Source organism: Podarcis bocagei (genome assembly GCF_964188305.1).
Source record: "Podarcis bocagei genome assembly, chromosome: 3".
NCBI lineage: Eukaryota > Metazoa > Chordata > Lepidosauria > Squamata > Lacertidae > Podarcis > Podarcis bocagei.
The window spans coordinates 15,439,459-15,465,463 of NC_138127.1; the positions used below are offsets into that span (position 1 = coordinate 15,439,459).

The 26,005-nt window shown below is 45.0% G+C and overlaps 1 protein-coding gene across 6 annotated transcripts in view; it reads left to right on the forward strand.

Moving 5' to 3' along the window:
• The window catches only part of LPIN1 (lipin 1), a 91,672-nt gene that overhangs the window by 28,961 nt on the left and 36,706 nt on the right, over positions 1-26,005 (forward strand). For 3 of the 6 annotated variants that reach the window (XM_081189062.1, XM_081189065.1, XM_081189063.1), the window contains exons 2-3: positions 1,166-1,222; positions 25,386-25,586. In XM_081189062.1, coding sequence (XP_081045188.1) covers positions 1,166-1,222; positions 25,386-25,586 — 258 coding nt within the window. Of the gene's footprint in view, positions 1-961; positions 1,028-1,165; positions 1,223-5,807; positions 6,084-14,528; positions 14,710-25,385; positions 25,587-26,005 lie in introns of those variants that run through there. The other 3 variants (XM_081189064.1, XM_081189066.1, XM_081189067.1) reach the window with 3 other exon arrangements.

Sequence of the window (26,005 nt, forward strand, 5' to 3'; positions counted from 1 at the left end):
TTTCCCCTGCCAGTGCTGCCACCATGAAGCTCAGGGTGGAAGATGAGCCGGCACTTTTCTCAAGCAGTGGTGGTAACGAGGGAGCCTCCTGTTGGCTCTCCATGGCCAACGGCCTCTTCCTCCCTTGGGCAGCTCTTTGTGGCTGCTGGAGAGGCTGCCGCCATCAAAGTTCAACCCTGTGTGATGTGTCAGCTCTGAGGGGCAGTTAGAGGGCAGGGAAGAAAGTGGGAGCAGAGTGGGTTGCAAGGAGTCTTTTGGTGTTTTTTTAATGCTTTGTGTGCCCACCTTTAATCTTGCCCCTTTCTAAAATTTATTTATTGGTATGTGTTTTCCTTTTTGTAGATCTACCAAAGAATCAAATCAAGTCAAACTGGGATTAAGGGGTTTCCTCAGGACGATGGAGGGCGTGTGTGCTCTGTCCCGTTGGTGGAGTAGTGGTAGCACTTGCCCATCTTCTGACAGGAAATGCTTTGTTGGGAGGTGACCAAAAAATGGGGGGTTGAAGAGGGTCAGTCGAGGAGACTGAAAAAAAGTCTCTATTTTCCTCCCAACTCCCATCGACACATGTCACGTCGGCAAGTGCACATGTGCGTCACATTGGCACACCCTGTGGGGTGCAGATGTCACTCACACACATCACAGGGGCATCTCCTCTACCTCACACCCTATACCATATTGTTCGGGCAGGTCCTTTGATCTTGAGTTAGGCTTTATTGAAGTTGCTTCAGGGGAGTTGGAGACAAGGGAACGTGACGTGTCGTGGGGCAAGGTGGCGTGCCTCTTTCTGCCCATTCCCTGCAACAACTGCCACTTTCTGTGCCATCTTCTATACCGTTCTGGAGAGCTCCTCAATCTTCAGGTGCAGCTGGGAGGGGGGCAGCTTGGGGGAGGGGTCCACAGTATGGAACTGCTTTTTGCTAATCCAAAACCACCCCGGCACACAAGGAATCCAGTGTTTTCAAACATATATGGCTAACAGGGCTTTTACAGCTGCAGCGAACACCTGGGAAACCACTTTGCAGCAGAGGTAAAGATTTACTACAAATGTCATAGAAAAAGTACTTGTGTGTAAGCAGAGCCAGAAAAACTCCACAAGGAGTTTGCAGATAGGCGTACTAACAACGGATTACACTTAGCTGAATGACTCTTTCTTTTTTGGTTTCAGATTCCTCTGATGAAAGATCCTGGCTGGATCCGAAATGTCTGGACTTGCAACCTGAATGTGAGTTATTTTTATTTTATTTGCATTGATTTCATTGGCTGATCTAAGATTTGTAAGCGTTGGGTTCTGTGGTTAAGCAGGTGAGTTGTACCATGCTCAGCAGGTCAAGAATTAGTAGATTCCACATAAAACATTATGGGGTTTCCCCCTCAGCGGCAATCAACTCACATTCACAAACAAGGGAGATTAGAATCTGCAAAACAGGCATGAGAAAGCCGCGAGCTAAACTTATTGCAACCCTCCATACTTAAGTTGTTTTCAAAATGAGTCATCTGTGCCACCTCATATGGTTCTTTGTATGGGCTGATTAGCTTATAGCCAACCACATGCCAGGAGGGAAGTCTATCAGAGAATAAACAGTAGAAACAGATGTTCTCAGGTTATAATGCTCATGTTAAGCACAGCTGGAAAAAGCCACATACACTGTGAGGGGAAAAGCTGCTACTACATATCAGCAAATATGGACCTGCTTCAAAGAAGAAGAAGAGGAGTTTGGATTTGATATCCCGCTTTATCACTACCCAAAGGAGTCTCAAAGCGGCTAACACTGTCCTTTCCCTTCCTTCCCCACAACAAACACTCTGTGTGGTGAGTGGGGCTGAGAGACTTCAAAGAAGTGTGTCTGGCCCAAGGTCACCCAGCAGCTGCATGTGGAGGAGCAGAGATGCGAACCCAGTTCACCAGATTACGAATCTACCGCTCTTAACCACTACACCACACTGGCTCTCAAAGGTTGATTGAAAGTCAGTTTCAGTTTCTTTCAGTTTCCTGTTTCTCTTTTTCTTTTAAATAAGTTTTATTAGGGTTTATCGAGAAAAATATGAAGCTTAATATCAAATATCTTTCCCCCTTTTTATTTGAACCAAGTCCTTGATCTAACCACAGTGGACCCTCTAGTTAAATATTGCTCTGGATACGTAATTTTCGGGTTGTGAACGTGGCAAACCTGGAAGTGTATACTTCTGGGTTTCGCCCTGCGCGCATGTGCAGAAGCGCTCTGCGCGTGTGCACAGAAGCAGCGCCTCTGCCTATGGACTTTTTGGGTTGCGGACGGACACCCGGAATGAATTTAATTCGTATCCGGAGGGTCCACTGTACAGTATAATAAAAACATAAAGAAATAAAGATGGGAGAAAGGAGTAGAAAAAGAGAGAAATAAAGAACCACCCTTTTGGCTCCCCCCCCCACTACTCTACTGTTTTTGTCCCTCTACTTTCCCCCAGGAAAACTCGCTCTTTAACACTGGCTCAGAACAAATGGCAATTTGGGTTTTCTGTGGATAACCATTGGCTCTGATTCAGCAGTAAAGAACAGGTTTTCGGAGGGAAATCACCGGAGCAAAAAGAAAGTGATTGGACACAGCATTTTATAGCACAGACCTGGGCCTGGAAATGTGGCACAAAAGGAAGCCTGGGTGAGACCTGTGTTAGGGCTTATCCACAATTACCTTTCCTGCACTCTTTCTGAGCACAGTCCACAATTTAAAGCTCTGTCTGATCCCCTTTGTGTGTTTTGTTCCAGAGCTCTCCCCATGAAAATCTGCTCTTTAAAGCTCAATCAGAGCAAATGTCAATCTGCGGGGGGAAACCCAAATTGACAATGGCTCCGATTCAGCTTTAAAGAGCGGATTTTCACAAAAAAAGCTTGGTGCAAAAAAAACAACACTCTGATATGGAGCGTTAAAGCATGGATCTCTGCCTGGACAGAACAGAGCAAAATATAAGTGTGGATAAGCCCTTAGTCTGTTGCAACAAAGGGTTCTGTGGGACTTTAAAAACATGCACATTTATTACGGTGTAAGCTTTTGTGGACTGCAGTCTACTTCATCAGATGCAGGAAAATATTATATTTGGCACACACAGCCACTCTCTGTCCAAGTCCATGTGGAAAAGGGTGGTATTCTTAGCTTGTGGGATAGTGCAAGTTTTGGCTTGGAATCCTAGGCACCCTTTATTTGGGAGTCAGCCATGCTAGAGACCATGGAAAACTTCTGAGTAAACAGGCCCTGTATATTTCTTTTGTGGTTGTTCTATGGTACTCTGATATCTAAGTAATAGCTTTGGTGCTCTTAAGCAGGATTAGCAGTATCAGGAAATATTTTCTTATCCTTGCCATGGGAAAATATTCCCTGGGAAAACAAAGGCTTTGCTTTAAAATGTCTTTGCCTAGCATGTACTCAAGGTCTCCTAGTTTCTTCACCCCCTCTTTGATGTTGTCAGAAAGTATTTTATTTAAAACAAAAAGTTCAGGCTTGGGAGTACAGTGCAAATAATAGACTGATGGCACTTGTCTGAAGTGGAAGGAAGCCACCCTAACCCCTCAATCCCTCAGTGTTAGAGCTTTCAACAGTGCTTCTGTTTTATGCACGGTTCTGAAACACGGGTTAGCATTTCAGCTCCCACATACATGTTGAGTATTGTTACTTTCCCCACTTTTGGGTGGGTATAACTAGGGTCAGGTCACTGGAAGTGGGATATCTAATCAACAGAGGCACCAGGTTCTCCAGAGGATCAGGGATTTTTAAAACCATCATCACCACTTAAATAGAGATAGAGCCTGCCTGATATGTAATGAGACAGAGCTCCAAAGCGTAGCTACTGCCACACTAAAAATCCCAATTTGCGCTCTATGCAGAACAGACCTGCTGATGAGTACCGGTATTTTAATATTTTTTTTGGAAGCTGCCCAGAGTGGCTGGGGAAGCCCAGCCAGATGGGCGGGGTACAAATAATATATCATTATTATTATTATGAGATGGTATCTGCAGGAGTATCTCTCTTGCAGAACCCAGTAAGCAGTTGGTGAGGCAATCTTTTTGGTATCCTGGTCCCATTTTGTTTTAGATATCCTGGTCCCCTTAGCCAACCCTCCTAGTTTTTTTTTGTTTTCTTGTTTTTTTAACGGGAGACCTGGAACATGAAGTTCCAATGGCTCCTCACTTTGGTCATGGCATGTGTCATAAGCACACAGATATCCCTTAGTCTTATTCCAGCAAACATTACTTATTCTCCCATCTCCACTCCGTGCAGGTGGGATTTCTTGTAATCCTCATTATCGCAGCTGCCAAAGATGGCGGCCAATCAGGGCAGAGTTCCAACAGGAAAAGGAAGTGCTGAGCTGTTGCATAGCAACGCTGGTGCTAATGTTGATGTGTTTTCTTACTGCTGGATGCCAGTGGTTCTTTTTTCAGTTTTCTAGACTGGGCTACAGAAAGGCGCATGCGTTCTCAACCTTAAGAAGTTGTGGTGGCAAGCTGTAGTGGAGTCGCAAGTCAGGGAATGATCTTCTTGGTGTATACGTGCGAAGTATCTGAAGGGTGTCAACTGCAGCTACTGCCTGTACCAGAGATGTGGGGCCTATGGTACCCCAGATGTGGTTTGACTACTACTCGCATCATACTGAATCACTGTCTCTGCTGGCTGAAGCTGATGGGAGTTCAGCATCTTCTGGAGTGCCACAGGTCCTCCATTTCTGGCTCACCACCCTCTTTTATCAGACAAGGGCTGCAAACCTATATACACTTACCTGGGAGTGAGCCCCACTTACTTCTGAGTGGACATGCTGAAGTATAAATTACCGTATTCCAACAGGTCTAAAGAGTGTGCCAATGCAAGAGTGTTGCTTGACGGTTTGGAATCTTACCCCTGCCTTTGGGCTAAAGGGAAAGGCAGAGAAGCACTGTGGGCTGGAACCAGTTTTGCAGTTTGAATATTGGAGAGGTGGAGAGACTGAAGAGTTTTAGGTGGAGCCAGCTAAAACCGGGATGCAGCAGCAGCCTGAGGTGTGCTGCACTGTGACAGACAGGTTTTCTGTCTCCAGCTTCTATATTTGTTGATAAAGCAAATGCTAAATGTCACTATTAAGTCTTCAGTGAGGTCTTGTTCAAAAGAAAACTAACATAATACACCGAAGTTGGTATAGAAATAATGTATATAAATGCCTGTTAGGAAAAATAAACTGGCAGTGTGTTGTATAAAAGGAATGTAACATAATACAAAAGAGAACATAATTCAGAATCTTACTCTGCTCCCACAGCTATTGCTAATTTAGAAGGAAGTACTTGTAATCCGCGGGTGGCGCTGTGAGTTAAACCACAGAGCCTAGGGCCTGCTGATCAGGTCGGTGGTTCGAATCCCCGCGACGGAGTGAGCTCCCGTTGCTCAGTCCCCGCTCCTGCCAACCTAGCAGTTCGAAAGCACGTCAAAGTGCAAGTAGATAAACAGGTACCGCTCTGGCAGGAAGGTAAACGGTGTTTCCGTGCGCTGCTCTGGTTCGCCAGAAGCGGCTTAGTTATGCTGGCCACATGACCCGGAAGCTGTACGCCGGCTCCCTTGGCCAATAAAGCGAGATGAGCACCACAACCCCAGAGTCGGCCACGACTGGACCTAATGGTCAGGGGTCCGTTTACCTTTACTTGTAATCCTTAACTAGACCAGGAGTTAAAATCCCATTGATTCTCTCATTTTCCTTCCATATCTTCCCTTCCTCTCCTCACTCTCATTGAAAGTACTTCTGAAAACATCATTGTCTTCCTGTGGATGATGCCACAATGAAAGCTTTTAACAATAGGGTTTTTCCTAAGACAGGGACAGCTGGGAAGGGTGGAGGCCAGGCTTGAAGGATTTAAGGGGAGAGGGGGTGTGGTGGAAGGATGGAGAAAGAATAAGAGCCTGGAAAAGAAAAGATGGCCACCACACAAATTGGGAAGCCTACACTAGGCTAATTCAAATGGAGAGCCCCAAAGAACTTAAGACACCCCCAGTTCTCCACCCTCAAGAATCCAGGTACAGACAAGCCCATCCAGCATGTCAAGTCTCCCAGTCATTATCAATTACAAGCAGATCTGATGAACTAGACCAAGGTGAGAATGCTGTTTGAATGTTATAAAATGAGATATGTATATGTCCTTTGTTCCTTTTAAGATAATCAGGTTTGCCAGTTTCTTTTGGGGTGACGGGGCACCCAACCCTCGTTCTTGGTAATGTGAAACAAAAGTGAAGTGCAAAACGTGGGCGATAGACACATTCTGAAAGGGCACAGAAGTAAATATAGTCACCTCCTGCTCTGGTGTTGCTTGCATTTGAGAATTTCTGCTAGAAAAATGCCCCCCCTCCCAATGAAGGATTTCTCCCTGAAAATGTTTTAGGCGTGGAATAAAGCCCATTTCTAGTACCTGGAGTTCTTCCCCTCTTTTTCTGCATGTATTTTTCTGCATGTCCAGAGCAGAACAACCTTTCTTAGATATGTGTTATACATGTGAAGGTTGGGAAAAAACCACCATATAAATGCAGTATGTTCTTTTGCATGCCATAGATAACTAGAATTGCTAACAGGTTCCTAAAAGCAAATGCTTGAGAACCCCAAGGTCTCCTTGTGACACCAATATTTGTTTCTAATTATCTTCCTTCTTCCCACTTGTTTACCGCTTCTGTCCATCTGTCCAGATTTCATTCTGGCACTAGGTGTCTGTGCCTCTCACCCTGTTTCCTGTACCGAGGTTGTCTTTGAGCAACCAGACTAACCAGTTCAAGAAATCATATTGTAACCTCCATGGCTGACCTAGCACAACAGCAGAAATGCAGAAAGTGTGGTTGAGGGCAAATGCAGAATTTATTTGACCTGTCTGCTTATGCTTATCTATGCATGTGGGCCAGCGCTGCTGGGTTATGTTAGCTGAGAAGTAAATCTCACTTGGTTGGAGCGAAATTCTAACGTATGGCAGTCAATTTTTCAGAAGGCCTACTGCACGTATGTGGAAAACATAGCACATTTTAGGTGGGTTGGGCATGGAGCTAATTGTAAGCTCCCAGCTCCACCTGCTTCCATATGTTCAGAATGATGCCTAAATTTGTGCTTACCATGTGTACATTCCGATGCATGGCAAAATTTACACACCATTTAGACGTTATGGTGAGTATGTCAATGTTGGTGAATTTTGTGTACAGGGCCTCTTAGAGGCAACTCTTAAGTTATGGAGCTGATTAGTGAATGAAAGGGAAAGTATGGGAAAAGTACATGTACAGGAAGCAGAAGTTCAAAGTTGCACTCCCCAACATCTCCAGTTAAAAGATATCTCGGCAGAACTGAGAAACAGCCTTGGAGACTTGGCCACCAGTCAAAACAGACATCAGTGGGCTGGACAGAGGAAATCGTGTGACTTTGTAAAAGCAGTGTTATATGAAAATACTGGGTCATTGTGGAAATGGCAGGGTTTTTAGAACACAGAACGCCAGCAGTTATTGATCAGAAATTCAGCTAGAGAAAACTTGTCTATCAAAAAGAGGCTTTTGGCTTGTGAGGTTGAACCTATTGCCAGAAATGTCTGATGAATACAAACCTTTGCCTTCCCTCTGTAAATGAATATCCTTGTGTATGAATGATTGCTAGGAAAATGATAAAGAGTCAGCAAAAAGAATCTTGAAGCGTTGCTCTGTGGGGATACAGACACAATTCCTGGGATTCTAGCTGTCCCAGAAAGCAGCATTCCATACAGTCTGAGCGTTTTATTTGATAACAGAGGAATTTTGCTCCATCAGTATCTTTATATTTGGGGAGGGGGGGAGCAGGACAGTGGGGGCAGTGACCCTTCCTGAATTTCAGATCATAAAAACCATAATGTAAGAATATAACAAATGCCTTCCTGGATCAGACCAAGGTTCCATCTTCATTCAGCATCTCATCAATCTAATTTTCCCACTTTATTGTTCCAAAGCTATTCTTATTACGGGGCTTAAGGTTTCTAGCTACCGTAGATATACTCCTAACCTTTTTGGCTCACCACAGTTGTTATGAACAAGTCCAGGCTGCCCTGCGTTGATAATATTGCCATAGTAGTCAGCTAAAGTAAGATATGAAGAGGAAATTATTGCAACAAATGCTCTTAAAGCACACTAATTTTCAATTTACTGGGCCATAAAACCTTCCTGTGTGCCTTCTTCTTCCCATCCATCCATCCATCTGAAATGGCAGCTCTACATCCACCCCTAAAAAAGAAGTCCTAAAAAAAGATTACTTGCTGAATTACTGAATCACACTTTGTTCCCTTACAAATCTTACCAGAACCGAATTCAGCAATTCACCTGCTTTATGGAAGCTAATTTAAAAATAATGCCACGATGTCACTTTGTATAAGGTGCGTCTCCCCTAGTTTTTAAAGAAACAGGCCAGCAATTTTGTTCCTGTCAAAGTTAATAGCAAATCTCCCATTCATTTGAGCGGTGCAGGATTGCAACCAATTATCATGAATAACACAGGCATTACCTACCCTGGAAGATGCGGGTATAAAAACAGGCTGGTTCTTGGTACATAATCTGGTTTCTACTGGTTCATTAAAGCTTTTCCTGTTGTGAAGTGTTGAAAGACCTTTTACCTGAATGTGCCTGAGCGCATTGCAAAGGACATCTCTATAAAATAGGCAAACTAAAACAAAACAAAAAAGAATTAGGAGTACAGGAAGCTGTCTATTTAGCTCAGTTTTGTCTACTACTCTGGCCGGCAGCAGTTATCCAGGGTCTCAGGCAGAGAATCTTGCCTGTCTGGTCTATTTTTGACCGCCGATGCCATACTAGGTAGACTCTACTGCTTGCCAAACATAATGCTGTACCATTGAGCTATGTGGCCCTTTCCTGAACCATAAATGTGATTTATTAAAGTTGATTATTTACCTAGGGACAAAATTTATGGAAGCTTGCTTGCCTCCTTCTTGACAAAAGTTGTCTTCAACTTCTGCCCTCAGAAGTCGGCACGGAAAAGTTGCATTGCTGATTACTGCACGGGTATTGCTGTTGTTTTAAAAAACACCGTGCTGTCCCGTCCTTGTTTTGTTATTTTTATTTTTTCGATGCGTGCATGCAGCTCCTCCCTGCCTTTTGTTTCTCTGCTTTAAACAAGCGCCCCTGCCCACACACATTCCTGTGAGCTTGGATGAGAGGACATCCCTCCTCTCCTTTCCTTCCAAGATTGGCTGCGGTAGCTAGGAACGTGCATCGCCTCTCACACCACCCGGGCCTTGTTTTTGCTTCCCTTTTACACCAGGCAACGGAGAAGCGATTGCTCAAACGCGAAGCCAGCACGTGAAAGGGAGACACTCACAGCAACGGAAGCTCAAGGAAATGCTTTAAAGGGTCGGCTGTCAAGCTTCCGGAACTCTCATTTATTATAATGAATTTGCCATTGATCGCGACTCCTCGTCTCTCCGCCTTTTCTTTTCACCCAGACACGTGAAAGCACGATCGTAGGTATACGTACGATCCTGTTGGAAGAGGCGTCACTTGCAGAAACGCAAACAGGATCGTATACCCACGACCGTGCTTTCACGTGTCAAGGTTAAAAAAACCTCAACGGACTTCTGAGCACTTTGAAGAGATGTCAGTTGCAGAAACGCAAAGTGCTCATAAGTCTCTTCCTCCCCCCCCACTGGGTTTTTTTGGGGGGGGGGCAGGTTAAGGGATAAATATGAACGTGAGAAAGCCATCATCTTCCTTATAAGCCAAGCCCCATTCAAAACCCATCCTTTTGAAATAAATATCCCTGTTTTGGGTATGTACCCAGAGAACTATTCCGTTTCCAGATCATGGGCGTAGCGAAGGGAAGAGGCGGCTCCCCCCCCCCCCCATAACTAAAAACCAATAAAAATACATAGCAATCTGAGATTCTGCTCCCCTAACAAAAGCCCCCCCCCCCAAAAAAAAATCCTGGCTACGCCCATGCTTCAGATTGGTTAAATTCCCCTTTCGAATTTAATACCAGCCTGGGGACAATGGTGTTTACGCGACACGTGCCTGGGAAACTCATGCAAACAACATTCCGAGGCCCCGCCCCCTTGCGTTCTGCCAGCAGCGCGCGGATCCGCCTCCCTCCCCCCCCCCCGGCATCCGCGTTCGGCTGAGGACACGCCGCTCCCCGATTGGCCGCGGGGATCGCCTCAGATCCCCTCCTCCCCGCGCTGAGTCACAGCACAGCAGCCAAGCAAAAAGACGCTCAAGGTTCTACGGGAAGGGCCCTGCCAAGGGGAGATCCCGACAGCCAACTGCAGTCAGACAGACGTCCAGCAACCATTCATAACATTTCGCCTTGATAGGCTGAAGGAGCGCGGTAGTGATCAGTCCGACGATAAACTCGCCACGACTAGCCCAAGCACAAATCCATAACACCCCTTTTTTTACTTGGTCTTTTTTGTTAGGGCTGTGTCTCCTTAGAACAGTTGTGTGGGACTACAACTCCCATCATCCCTAGCCAGCAGGACCAGTGGTCAGGGATGATGGGAATTGTAGTCCTAAAAAAAACAACAGCTGGAAACCCAAGTTTGGGAAACTGCTAGAACTTCGATCTGAGCATGTGCAGAGTACCTCTTCTTCACTTCTTCGAGTACCAGTTGCAAGACTGTACACACCCGGAGTATGGGTTGTGTGAGACTGGGCAAAGGAGGGTAGGGTTTTGACTGATGTGCATAGGAGAGGATTTTGGCAGGTGTAGCTTATCAGGAAGGTTTTAGACATGAAACGACTCCAGATATTTGCAGTTCTCTGTGGCTTCTGGGATGTGCAGGTGATTCCAGGAAAGCGACTCCATTTTGAAATTAAAATATTTTACTGTACTGTAAATGCTCTTGTGGGGAAAAATATGTTATCTTTAGGTAGAAGAAAAATAATCCAGTAAATAGGATTAATGTATAGCTTTACTCCCAGTGGGGTGATATTCTGAAATCAGGAATATATATATATAGGCAATGCTTTGATATTCTGGATTACGGAGCATCTTTTTTTTTTTTTTTTAATGCCAAGCACCATCTGTTTAAACAAGTCAAAAAATGCTGTCACCTTGGTCATAAAACCATTTTCATAAGTGATGCAGTTTTATTGCTTATAACCCGGAAGTCATTACAATATAAAACACGGGAGATTGACATATAACAAACGAGAAGAGAAATACAATTAAGTAAGTATAAACCAAAGTGAAGGAGCAGCACTATTTAAACTGGATTGCATCCCTTGTGGTATGCAATCCATGCACAAATGGTGCTTACTTTTAATTGCATCTATGCGGTCCTTGCATCTGTAATTTGAATATATGAATGGCAATAACTAATAATGTATATTTGATTTCAAAATATCTCATCTCATCAACCACATTCATTAATCACACATTCTATATCAAGGCTACTTAATATAGAGCCCACCAGTGTTTTGGACGACAACTCCCGTCATCTCCAGCCAGAAAGAGCAATGGTTATGCATGATGGGAGTTGTAGTCAACAACATCTGGAGGGCACCATGGTGGCTACCTCTATTCTGGATTAAAACATATTGTTATTTAGGGCTGGCACCAGACTAGAGAAGGCTCTGGGGAAATTACTTGGCAGTGAGTCATGCAATATTACTTGGCTGTGATGGCAGTGTGGGCGGCTGGGTTTATATATTATTATTATTATTATTATTATTATTATTATTATTATTATTATTATTATTATTAAATGTGTATACCGCCCTTCATCCGAGAATCACAGGGTGCTTTACAATATAAAACCACAAAAATACATGCTATACTAAACAAAACAATAACAGTAACCCTCCCTCCAAAATTTAAAAGGCTGTAGATTAGCCAAAGGCCTGGGAAAAGATTTAAATTTTGCACAATGTCCCCGAGTGACACAAGTTTGGGGGCACTGTGGGAAATTACGAACGACTAAATTTAGCCAGTCTGATGCTGTTCAGAGTCCAATATAAGAGGAAAAAAAGAGGTGGTTGGGAAGGTAAATTTAGCACTTCAGTTGATACCCCGATAGCTACCTAAAGATGCAAGATGCGGAAGCCAGCCCTGTTATTTGTGTCACTTGTAAATGCTACATTGGTTTATTGTTGCATTAAGCAACAGTCTGCTTAATCATGAGGTGACTGAAGTGAACTGAAAACATGACAAGTATATATTATATATGTTCAGGTGTGTTGACATATTATACTCAAATGAAGATCTAAAACAAAACAACCCCCCCTTTGTGATAGCTAGAGTGCTTTCTTAAAGAGATACGTACTTGCACATCAAACATTTAAGCTACTCTGGGTTCTGGACACCCACATTTCCAGCAGTGTCCATCATGAGGACTATTTGCACGTAGGCCCAGGCTCTTAAACAAATTACAACAGTGTTTTCATATGCCAAGAACCTGATCAGTCCAGTCACCCGCCATATATTCTCTGATGATCATCCCAAACATGTTATTACTGGCCACAACAGGTTAGTTTCTGGCACGAAGGACTTTTCAATTCCTTCATCTTATGTACATGCTCTCATACCAGCCCTCTGATGTTATTCCCATTTTACAGGTCAAGGAAATGTGACCAAGAAATTGCTATTTGCCAGACAGGTCTGTAGGGATGCCCTCCATACTCCTAGGCCTAGGTGCGATGGAATCAGAAACTGATACCCTCCCTCGTTCACTTCTGATGCTTTAGAAACAGTTTCCCGGTTATTAGGGAGTTTCAAGGCTGCCAGCAAGTCATCAGATACTCAAGTCATAATAATAGATTCCAGCCCAAGCCACCAATGTAAAATATGTGTGGTGAACATGTGGTTCTCTATGATCCAGCTGGACTCAAGACTCCAACTCCCATCAGCATGGCTAATGGTGAAGGATGATGGGAGTTGTAGTCACAAGCTACCCATCCATGATGAAAGGGCCTCACTAAATAAGATGGTGGAAATTAGGACTGGATCCCTTGTTGCTTTAAATTTTCACAAATAGCTACAGGAAAGGGCCAATGCTTGTGTGCATGTGTGCACACACACAGAGTAAAAAAATAAAATTCCTAGGTCATTAACTCCCTGTCTGAAACCCTGAGGAGCAGAAACTAGGTAATAAGTTTCCCCATTCAGCTCCCCCCCATACAATCCTTTAAATAAAATTTGTTATCAGAAGCAATATGCAAATAATTTTATGCCTCTAAATTTCACACATAGATATTAATTTTAGAACTTTAGGAAAGTGATTTGTGGGTGCCATCACAAAATGGCTGGCACGTTGGGGGTGTGTGTGTGCATAGCTAGTAAAAAAATGGCTGCCGTTGCCAGAACACTCACAGTATATACGACCACAACAAGAGGTCAAAACAGTAATGTCTGCCTTAGTAAAAGGCAGTAAAAATGCCACTTTGTCTGAACCCACAGTGTTCTGTTCTAACCCACTTCACAGAAGGCAAGCCAATCAATTTCTCGAAGTCACATCTCAATAAAACTTTGTACTGCATACATCCTTTTTCTGCCCGGGCCCATCCTTCCAAGGCCCTGAATTCTCACCCCTCCCCAACCCCTGAATCCTCCATTTTTTTGAATGGTGGCATTCAGTTAGAATGGCCTTCTTTTCTTTTCTATACTGGTGGCATCTAATTAGGACTGTAGACTAGAGAGACAACATGGAAGAGTTTTAATTGGACCGTCTGCTGGTAATTTCCCGTAAGAACTGCTCCTCCCCTTCTCTCCAGTCTGCTGATCAAATGTGCTTTTTAAAAAAGTGCTCAAGTATTTTAAAGAGTTGAAGATGACATGCCCCTTAACACTTGTGCACGCTGAACTATATTTTGTGAATCTCTGACACATGGCAAACTGCAAGTGTCAAATCATTCACAAGAGCGCTTCCAGCAATTTAAGCCGGAAGATTTAACCGTGAGAAAGGCAACTTGAGACATAGTGAACCTTATGTGAATGAGACCCATCTCTCTCTCTCTCTCTCTCTCTCTCTCTCTCTCTGCTCTATTTCAATTTGTACGAATTGAAAAAAATAAAACAAAACCTGCAAACAACCGCTCTTACAGGATCCAAAACCACCGTGACAGACGCAAGACACTCACAATTTTGTTTAATGACTAAAACCCTGCTTGTTCGTTTCAGTTTGCAACCCAGAACCTCTGATTTTAACTCTTGCAAAGCTCTCTGCGTCCATTTCATTAGGGTAACCACCCACCCGCATTTTGGTGCAATTTCGCAAGCGACAGACGGTTTTGCCGCTGTTTTCAATGCTTGCCTGTCAAAAATCCCCATGAATTTACCATGCTAGTTTGGGCCTGTCTGTTGTGGTCTATGGCTTGCAGCAAACTCCTATCTACACCTGCAAGATAAAGCTGGAGTGGGGTCAGAAGTGGGGCAAATATAGGAAGATGCTTCCGGTAGATCTAGCCTTGGGTAACCATAACCACAGCTGTTGCGATGGATGTCCTGATTTCTCCTCGATCCCCCTTCCTGCCTCCCTTCTCGAGGTCCCTCCTACAGGGCGGTTACCAGGCTGCCTATGTGGGATGAATTGACATTGCTGCAGCAGCCTGTTTGCATACAAAGCAAGGCTCTGGCCGGTGCCTGACCTGCTACTGCCTAGCTAGCCTCATCCGAAGCCCTTCATTGCTGCGGGGGAGAAGAGCAGTGGCAAGACAGCTGTCTCTCTGCCTCCCTTGGGGAAAGTTGCTGATGTTTCTCACGGTTGACAGACGGTGCAAGGACAGGTATAAAGCTGACGAAGGATTTGGGGGGCAGGCGGGGGGAAGTTAAGGAGATGGGTTAAGTATTGGGGGAAATAGTACTATTGTGGCAATTCTGTAGGCCGCTGGATTTTTACCTGCACAATGTTTTGCTTAAGATAGTTGCAATTTTTCAGCTTGGGGACAAGCGGCCCTTTGTCTCATACTGTCTTGTTTTTTGCCTAAACGGAGTCCTTCTGGAAAAGTACACGTTTGTCCGCCAGGACCAAATCTCTCTGCCACATATGTTTTGGATATTAATCTGCATTTTAGCAAGAGCTCACCTAAAATAGCCGCAGTGGGTGAAGTGGCCTTTCCCCTGATTCTTTGGGTTGATGACTTAAAATGACTTATCGAGGGGTATGTGGCGGCAAAGGCTCTGATGCAAGGCGGTGGGGGGTGGGAAGAAAGATGCGAGTACCCTTTTGAGCATGCCTATGGTGGCAAGTGGCAAAAAAATTTGCAGGCCTGGCATAGATTTTAGGCCTCTCTGGAGCCTCGTTGGCGAGAAGAAAAGGGTTAAATGTGAATTCAGACACTCTGTCTCTTGTCTTCCTGTTTGCTAAACTGCTGTCTTGTGTAAAAAGACGGGCTCTTTTGGCCTCGGGAATGGAGAGTTGTGTGACCATTTTGAAGTTTAAAATCAGGTTTTGTAGCAGTTGTTGTTGATCTGTGAAACCCGGCTAAAAGAATGTGTTGTACTGCCACTTTTTCTTTTTTTTCCTTTTTGGTCTCCTCTTTATCTTTGCTAGTGCATATTCTGTTTTATTGCACAATTGTCTGATACAGATGTGGTTAGACAGTGTTGCTAAACCCAATGTTATTTGTGGGTTTTGAACCTCCGAGCTATATATTCACTCCCATTTACTTTTAAACAGTGCCCAGCATACCCAGAAACATTTTGTGACTCTAAGTTTGGCCTCATTGAGGGGCAATATTTCAATATGAGCAGGAAAATGAGAGTACCCCTAAACATTTTTTTAGAAAAAAAGCACTGCTTTTAAATACCTTTTCTATGGCTTCAAACATCTGTAGAGAGACTTCATGTTTCACGCACATACATGCACACACTTGTTTATCAGTATTACAGAAAGGGATGTAATCAAAGCCTCTTTAGTCCTTAGGTGAGAGATTGTTGCCAACAGTTCTAGTATAAAGTCAACTAAAATATTTTGGCATGATCCCCCTAAAGTTGTCCCATTGACTTCATTTGGAACACACTTAATTTAACTGTTGAAATCACTGGGACTTTTTTTTTTTAAGTGCTTACCTTTGATTGGAAATCCCCTTTTTTTCTTTTGGGAAAATTCATGTAGAACTTGGAGATAATTTAATTTGAAAAACATTACTGTTTCCTAAATAAATCATTTGCTTCTCACTGAGGAAGAGAGGGATAAGATACCCTTTTCAGATTCTATGTTTGAATTCAACTGTTTATATTGAAATAAATTAAACCACATTAATTGGATAGTACATATATAATAAATTATCATAATTAGACTGGCCCCTTTTTTCATAATGAAAATCGAAATAGGGATGCTTTTTCTGTATTTTAGAGACACATTCCACTGGAACCAATGGGGCAAGTTAATGGCAACTGTCATATCCTGTTGAGAGTCTGTGGTTAGACTGGGGGAGATAAGGTTCAAAGTTTACTGGATTGTTAGTTACAGTACTGTCCTGTCCTGCAAACTGACACAGCTGAGAGAGTTGTTGACATCAGAAGAATGGTATTGGTCAATCTGGAATGCCATGAACTCTGTTTTTTGAATTTCATGCTTTGATTTTTACTGTAAATAGAGTTTCTCATTGGAGATTCAGCAGGGCAGAATTCGGAAAGAATCAACACTACAAAAGTCCTTTAAAGAAAAGAATTGGGGAACTGTCCTTGATGGACTGTGTTCCTGTTTTCCATTCCAAATGTATTTAACCATTTTTTGTGGGTTTGGAGTGGCCTTCTTTGTGCACTCAAATATGACTAAACAACGCACAAAGAGCTCTTTTGGAAGCACTTGGGACCGTTAGGGGATTTTGAAAATGTTAGTAATTTCAACCATGCCCATACATGCTTTAAAGGTTGTTTTATCACATTGGTAAACAAAGGCAAATATTTGAACAACGGCATTCTTGTTTGATACATGTTTTGGCGTTAGAAATGGAACTGTGCAGAAGTCATCTGGGATCTTTACAAAGTTATTTCAGGTCTTCCTTTATCAGCAGTGTTAAGGCTTGTGGCACATCATCATACACAGGGCAAAGGCATTCTTAGAAATAAGATAGAAATTAATTTCAGGCGTGAATAATTTGTGATTGCGGGTGCTGAGCTTTCCTCCTGGGGAACATCCTTTGCTGGAAAAGTATCTTTTTCCTTTGGCATTGACTTTTGTCTCTCTCTTCTTAAGCCATCAGAATGAAACACTCCCTTCCACAGTTAAGAAAGTGGATGCCATTTGTGAGGATGAATTGGGCAGGAAAATGGGACCAGGCTATGAGGGGTGGGGTCCTGCGTACTGGTGGGTTCTATGAATTATGCAAGTTCTCCACTTGTTTAGGTATGCTCTTTCTATTCTGTTTTGTTGTATGGAAAGGGTGAATGAAAGCAAAGTGCTTTTTATCTGTCACATTATCTATGATTGTATTTCTAAATTCCAGACACACCCCTTATTTAACCGCTGGAAAATAAACAGACTAATAACGTCTCAATGAAAAAAAAATCTTTCTTTTAAGACTCGCTATTGTTCATTCAAAGTGAGGAGACAGTGGCAATTTCAAGATTCCTTACCCTTTCTTGTAAATTGAGGAACATCCAGTTTGCTTTAGGAAACAAAAACAGCTTTAGGAAAACGATTCCCAGATCTTCTGCTTTTCTGCCTGTCCTCAGTATTTCTGCATGTTGGAATAGTAAAAGCACTTCCGTGCTATGCTTCAATTAGCTGCTTCCTCTTTGACACAAATTGTGTTTATTCTGACATCTGAATCTGGCTTGTAAGTTCACTAGCCAAGCCAGGGCTGCAAACCATGGTTTCCTGGATCATATGTAATGGCAAACTATGGTTTGTACTAAATAGGAATAATTTAAATCAGAATGTGTGAGAAGAGTGGCTGTGGCTTATTGACAAACCATGGTTCAGCTCTCCGCCTGAACTGAACCCATGTAATAAATTCAGGTTTCCTGCCATGTAATGGTGTGGAAAGATGCTTTACACAGCACTGTCATGTTGTGTGTGTATTTAGGGGCAGGCATGTATCTCAGTCACAGAGCACATGCTTCGGATGCAGAAAGGTTTTATTCCTGCCATCTCCAGTTAAAAGGATCAGGTTAGCAAATAGTGGGAAAGACCTCTGCCTGAGGCTCTGGAGAGCCAGTTCCAGTCAGAAAACATGGACAAATAGCCTGACCAGACGTAATGCAGTTCCCCATGTCCCATGTAACCAGCCAACATAGTATAGAAGATCATTGGATGACGTCTTCGAAGGACTGCCTTCTCATGACATGAGCTTGCCCGCCCACTGCACTATTCCTCAAAAGCCTTGATCTGTTTTCCACTGCCATCAGAGGTTCAGCTGGATGATAATGCATGACAGAATCTTTTTGGTTGTGGCACCCAGATTACAGAACTCCTTTACCCAGGAAGCCTGGTTGGCCCCCTCCTTTTTGGCTTTTCGGCGTCTGGTAAATATTTTCCTGCTTTGCAAAGTTCCTGTTTTCGATTCTCTAAAGCTTTTCTGGTCCCTATTGTGGAACTGTATTTTAGGTGGCTCTGGATATTTTTTTTAGTTCATTGTTCATCTTGTAGCTTTAATTATTATGTTTTAGGCTGATGATTTAAGCTGTTTTGGGGAGGCTAAAAGGCAGACCCCGAATGATCTTGTAAATAGTAAATAAAACATTTCTGTAGGTCGGTCTTGTTATCTGTTATCTGGTGATTTTTATCCTAAAGCCTGAGTGAAGAGGGCAGAACAAACCATTGAGAAAACCATATTGTGTCACTTTTATAAATTACAAAAGAGGAGGAGAACAGTATGGTTCTTTCAGTGGGGTCCCATTTTTTCACTGGAGACCGCTGCTCTAAAATGTATCAAGCTACGTGCATTATCTTGTTCATCACTTTTGATAACAATGCTCACAAATTTACATTGTTGTATTTCGGGTCTAAACCTTTTCTAAACATGCTTTGTGAACGCTGTGAGTTTGAACGAAGCAGCTATTATGGTGGATACTGTCAAGGCATGCAGCATTTAATCATCATTTTGAAAATAACTCACCCAGGGAATGTTCAGAATGAAACATTTCCTTCCCTTCTGCATGGCTTTCTGAATTGTGGATAGATTTATGCTTAATCAGCTTTATTGGCAAAGAAAAGCATATAGGATAAACACAATTCAGAAGACTTGTAGAGGAGTTTGTGTTTAATAATGCATGCAACATTGATTTTGTGGAAAGAAAACCCAAGAAGGAGAGAGTGGTGGTCACAGACTAGCACAGAGTTAAGGATGTTATTATCTTGCTCTTTCATTCTGACTGGGTTTTGCTATGTATGTTGGGGCAGCTGTAACCATTGATGTGACTGCCCTTACATTTAGGAGAATTCTGTGTGCCTCAGCCACACAGTGAAAGGGAGAATGTTAAGGGAGCGAGGGTTGTAGGCATGCTGTCAAAAGTACCAAGCAAAAGTGGGTTGCCAGGTCCTTTGAGAGGAGGTCTGCACAACTTGTCATCTATATGTTAATGACTGGCGAACTCTTTCCTTCCTGATTAGTTTTTGTCCCATGTTGTATCTGTTTTTTAAACACCTTATTTTGACTTACCGCCCTTCTCCCTCATGTCTGCTCCTGTTTACTGTTCTTATTAACAAAAAAATAATATTCCTCTCCCCCCAAAAGTTCTGTTGTGATCTACCAAGCAATATACGGTAGGCCACCACAAGTTTTTATAGGCTGCATACTTTACCAAACTGTGGCTGCGAAATCAGGGTTTTCCAGCTGCTCACTGGTTGCTATACATGGTTTGTGGGTCGCATTTGATTCTATAAACATGCTCAAATAAACTTATTCTACAGAATTTCTGTGTATCAATGTTCATGCTGAAGGTGCACAGACTTATTGCTGGCCTTCTGTAACGCATTAGAACTTTCACATTTTATCTGCTAAAATGTGAAGCTGTTTTTATAACAAAATCAGGCCAGTGGTCTTTCTTGCTCATTGTTACTATTTTAACTGCCACTGGCTATCCACAGCTTTTTTTGTTTTGCTAGCCCTGTTCCCCGAGAGCCATATTTTCACATGCTGGAGATGGAGCCCAGGGCTTCAATCTGCATAGAAAGAAAGCATGTGATGTTCTATTGTGCCACGACGCCTTTTCAGTGCAAGAGATAAGGACAGGCTAATCTACTGTATTTTTCCATGGATAAGACGATGCCTTTTGCTAAAAAAAAGAAAAGAAAAGAAGAAAGGCAAAAATTGGGTGTCGTCTTATACACAGATAGTCAATGCAGAGTGGGGACATGCAATTAATGGCAGCAGCAAGCAGGAGATTAGCTGCGGTGATTGGGTGGGTGATTGGTGGCTGCGACAAGGCCTGCTGGCGATTGGCTGTGGCTGCGGCAATTGGGCAGACAATTGGCGGCTGTGGCAAGGTGTGTGGTGGCTGTGGCAAGCGATCGGCAGTGGCGGGCAGGCGGGTGAGCGATTGGCGGAAGTGACCTCCCCCCCAAAGCTAAACAACTTAATTTCTTAATTTTGGGTGAAAAAAAATTGGGGGCATCCTGTACATGTGAAAATACGGTATGTCACTTCCAGACCGTTGCTATTTTGTGGGTGAGAATTCAGCAACATACCAGCAAATTCTGGTTGCGCAACTGAAGCAGAGTTGGCATCCTTTCACAACAAACCTGCTTCCCCTCTACCCCATTTCTGTAGTAAGGAAAGTGACCGGAAAATGAGCTGGAAACCAATTGCTTGGTGCAACAATACCGTACAACTTCCCTGCAAACAAACCAGAGAATGAATGCTCAATAAACAACCAAGGAGGTATAATCTCCCCATGCACTTTGTTCAAAAACATCAGGATATATGTTCCCAGGTGTGTGGAAGGGATCCTAGGAATGTATTACTGGTCACTAGCTCACTGGAATACAGGGAGAAGATGCTACTGTTAAGGACTGATTCTCACCCCCTCTCCCCAAGTATTGAAAATATGAAATATGAAAAAAAAATGTGAATGAGAAACAGGGACCAACTTGTTTTTGCAAACATTCATTTGGGAGCCTGAACTGCTTGTGGCTTCTTGTTGAGTGCTGTTTTCGTGGCAAACGAACACGTGTGAGGAAAGTCCTCAAGTTGCAAGAAGCTTTTCCATGCACAACTTCTTTCAGGTGATGGCCTGAAACATCCCTCCCTGATTTTACAGAGCAAATTCCGTAGTTTACTCATTGCGTGAAGAAGTACTTTCTTTCGATTGGAAATTTAAAGGGAGACCCCAGAGAGAAATGTAGGTTGCAGGCTGACAGAATGCAAATAGCCTTATATTTTTCTGAGTTGGTTTGGTTTATTATTAGCACTCCTGCTCTTGAGATACCAGCAGGCAGGCTTTCTAGGATCAATCAGAACAAAATGTGTTATGCAGACCACATACAGTCTCCTTAGAAATTGGGGAACGTTCCTGGGGACGTGAATATTTCACTGGGAGCTAATGCATACTTCCGCAAGTTGCAAATGCAGTTTTAGCACTCACATTCCCTGTTCCCAGCACCCCTGACACTTGATTGGCATTTACCATGGATTGAGCCTTTAGTGTGGCAGCCTTTGTGTGCTCTGTGGAACTCCTTGCCAGTAGAGGTTTGGCAGGAACTGCTCCTCCCTTCTTTGAGGCAAATTTGAAAACTTAGGTTGTTTCAACAGGCCTTCACTTTATGAACATTCTCTCTTTAACCAATCAGTATTTCACTGGTGTTTTATTGATGTTTCTCATGAAGTTTTCATGGATACTTTTGTTGATTTTATTCATATTTATTATTATTATTATTATTATTATTTGTTGTATGCCACTCTGGTATATGAAACAAAGATACAGAATTAAGCTTTGGCTGGGATTCTCGTGGATCTATTATAACCATTACAGTGGTGCCTCGCAAGACGAAATTAATTCGTTCCGCAAGTCTCTTCGTCTTGCGAGTTTTTCGTCTTGCGATGCACGGTTTCCCATAGGAATGCATTGAAAATCAATTAATGCGTTCCTAGGGAAACCACCTTCAGGCCAGGTCCGGGGACAGTCTGTCCCCGGACCTCTTCTGAAGGCTGGGGGGGGGACAAGGGCTTTTCTTCCCACCCCCAGCATTTAAAAAAACCCTGGGACAGCGGAGGACTTCTCCGCTGTGCGGGGCTATCTTAAAATGCTGGCAGGCGGCATTTTAAAATCGCCCCGGACAGCGGAGGACTTCTCCGCTGTCCGGGGCGATTTAAAAGCCCCTGGGAAGGCAGGCAGGGGGGACAAAGACTTTCGCCCCCCGCCCGCCTTCAGAAGGTGTTCCCGCCCCCCGCCCGGCTTCGCAGCAGCGCTACGAAGCCCGGCAGCTGGGGCAGCTGTTCCCGCCCCCCTCCCCCCTTCGGAACATCGTTCCGAAGTGGGGCGGCTGGGGCAGCTGTTCCCGCCCCCCCTCCCTCCTTCGGAACATCGTTCCGAAGTGGGGCGGATGGGGCAGCTGTTCCCGCCCCCCCTCCCCCCTTCGGAACATCGTTCCGAAGTGGGGCGGCTGGGGCAGCTGTTCCCGCCCCCCTCCCCCCTTCGGAACATCGTTCCGAAGTGGGGCGGATGGGGCAGCTGTTCCCGCCCCCCCTCCCTCCTTCGGAACATCGTTCCGAAGTGGGGCGGCTGGGGCAGCTGTTCCCGCCCCACCTCCCCCCTTCGGAACATCGTTCCGAAGTGGGGCGGCTGGGGCAGCTGTTCCCGCCCCCCTCCCCCCTTCGGAACATCGTTCCGAAGTGGGGCGGATGGGGCAGCTGTTCCCGCCCCCCCTCCCTCCTTCGGAACATCGTTCCGAAGTGGGGCGGCTGGGGCAGCTGTTCCCGCCCCACCTCCCCCCTTCGGAACATCGTTCCGAAGTGGGGCGGATGGGGCAGCTGTTCCCGCCCCACCTCCCCCCTTCGGAACATCGTTCCGAAGTGGGGCGGATGGGGCAGCTGTTCCCGCCCCCCCTCCCCCCTTCGGAACATCGTTCCGAAGTGGGGCGGATGGGGCAGCTGTTCCCGCCCCACCTCCCCACTTCGGAACATCCTTCCGAAGTGGGGCGGATGGGGCAGCTGTTCCCGCCCCACCTCCCCCCTTCGGAACATCCTTCCGAAGTGGGGCGGATGGGGCAGCTGTTCCCGCCCCACCTCCCCCCTTCGGAACATCCTTCCGAAGGGGGGCGGATGGGGCAGCTGTTCCCGCCCCACCTCCCCCCTTCGGAACATCGTTCCGAAGGGGGGCGGATGGGGCAGCTGTTCCCGCCCCACCTCCCCCCTTCGGAACATCGTTCCGAAGGGGGGCGGATGGGGCAGCTGTTCCCGCCCCCCTCCCCCCTTCGGAACATCGTTCCGAAGTGGGGCGGATGGGGCAGCTGTTCCCGCCCCACCTCCCCCCTTCGGAACATCGTTCCGAAGTGGGGCGGCTGGGGCAGATGTTCCCGCCCCCCGCTTCGGAACAGCGTTTTAAAATGCTGGGGGTCGGCAGCGAACGCTCCCGACCCCCAGCATTTTAAAATCTCCCCGGGACAGAGACTTCTCTGCTGTCCCTTGGAGATTTTAAAATGCTGGGGGTCGGCAGCGAACGCTTTGTTCCCGCCCGCCAGCATTTTAAGATCGCCCGGGGCAGGCGGGGGGGGGAGGCAGGCGGGGGGGAGCAAAGACTTTTGCCCCCCGCCGGCCTTCAGAAGAGGTCCTCTTCTGAAGGCCGGCTGTGGGCGAAAGTCTTTGCTCCCGACCGCCAGCATTTCCCTATGGGCTTTCGTCTTGCGATGCAAGCCCATAGGGAAATTCGTCTTGCGAAGCGCCTCCAAAACAGAAAACCCTTTCGTCTTGCGGGTTTTCCGTCTTGCGAGGCATTCGTCTTGCGGGGTACCACTGTATAACCATTAGGAGAAAACTAATTTTGTAAATGACTCTTGTCAGTCTTTTTTAAAGCAAAACATTTCTGCTATCCCAACCTGCTGTGTCGTGTGTATTGGCAGAGCTGTGTTTTTGTGTGTTTGTGTGGTGGGGGTAGGGTTCCCAGCCAGATTTTGATAATTATCATGACTGCTGTTTCCTTTGTTTTTTCATGTGCTCCCTTCTATTCTGTTTTATGATGACGTTTGTTGGTTTCAATTTATATTGTGTTCTACCCTACCCTGGTATTGCACTGCGATGAAGTGTGGGTTAGAAATATTTTTAGTTAATAACAAAATCATCTCAACCTAACAGGTGGGCCACTACAGTGACCCTCACTCTGCAGATGGGGAGGCGAAAGGCTGAGGGGTCCTTTCTTCCAAAAAGGAGCCCTGTACACTGGACGGTATTCATATTTGTTTCCCTCACAACATCACTGTGAGGTAGATTATTTTAGGACTTAAAGACCGCTCAGAGATCTTGCAGCGAACTTTGTAACTGAGCAGAAATTTGGATCCAAGTCTCTCAAGACTTGCGCTCTAATCTCATGGATTTACTTAGAGCTACCTAAATGTTTCAACCAGAGACCTAAGTGAGTTAATGGTTGTGGTGAGATGTGAATCTGGGACTAACTGGCTCACGTTCCTCTGCTTGAAGCTTCATGCTATGCTGGGGCATTGCTGGACAGCTCTTGAGGAATGTGGATGTTGTCTTTTTAACTTTCCATTGCTCATTACGTTGCCAAATATCTTAACATGCTGAAATGTCAAGGCTGTTCAGTAGACTTGGATTGATTTTAAGAGCAGTGCTATCAACTGTGAGCCCGTCTTGAGCTGAAATCCTGTACACACTTCCCTAGGAGTAAGTTACGTTGTAGACTACAACCCAAGGGCCACATTATTTTCTGGTCAACTTTTTAGGGGCCACCTGACCAGGAGCAGGTGAGGTTACCGGCGAAAGCGAACAGAGCAAGTACTGAATCTTACCTGTTTGTAGGCTAGTTCCACCCAACACTCTCTAGCCTGCAAACAAGAGGCATGACTGGAGTTTCAGGACACATTCGAGGCATGCGAAAACACTTAAGGAGGGTGTGAGGCCTAGGGTGGCGAGGGGTGTGGCTCAGGAAAACAGGAGGAAATCTGATTGCCACAGAAGTCAGCGCTTTCAACCAGCGCAGAGACAAGAGAGGAGTGCCAAAGAAGTGTAATCTGTGGCAGTTGGGTTTTCTTCCTCTGTCCATTGGGGCAGATTTGGGGGTGAGAGATGAAACCGTAAGCCGTTGCTTCTGATGCCATTCTCCAAGAGATCTCACCAGAAAACTTTGGGCAGGGAAACTCCACACTCCTGTGGGAAGCCAGTAAGCTAACCAGTACTCCTCATGGGGCATGTGTGTGTAGGATTTGGCCCAAGAGCCTTCCAGAGTGACCATAGGTTGTTTTATAGAATATTTTTGGTCTCTTATTTTCTGCAGTTGCCAAATCATCTTAATGTGTCCTTCCTGATTCTGATGCTTCCCTCTGTCCTGTTTTCCTCTCCAGGCACAAACCATGAATTACGTTGGGCAGTTAGCAGGCCAAGTCTTTGTGACTGTGAAGGAGCTCTATAAAGGATTAAATCCCGCCACGCTGTCTGGGTGCATAGATGTCATCGTTGTCCGCCAGCCTGATGGGAACCTCCACTGTTCGCCTTTCCACGTGCGCTTCGGAAAGATGGGAGTTCTCCGTTCGAAGGAAAAAGTGGTAGGGGGACAGAAGATGTCTTGATATTTTTTTTTTTTTTGTGTGTGTGTGTCAGAAGCTCCCTCTTCACACAATATATTGTGCTGGGGGCAGGGATGTTTTCATCCTATGCGCTCTCAGGACCACACTTGATGATACATTGCATGCACAGTGACGTGTGTTAGTGGTTACTAGAACCACTTCAGCTCATGCCCCATGACAGCTCCCAGTGGGCCTTGCTGGCTGAGCTCTGTTGTCTCAGCAAAGGCCCAGAGTCATTTGAAAGCTTAAGAAGGGCAGTCAAGGTCTTCTCTTCCAGTGGCTTCCCCCAGCCCACCAGGAGGGTTGGCTGAAGCTCTTCAAGGGCACATATAACATACTCCTGCAGGACTGTGGATCAGGAGAAGCTGTAGGAGAGTCGCCACCAGAGTTGAGGCATG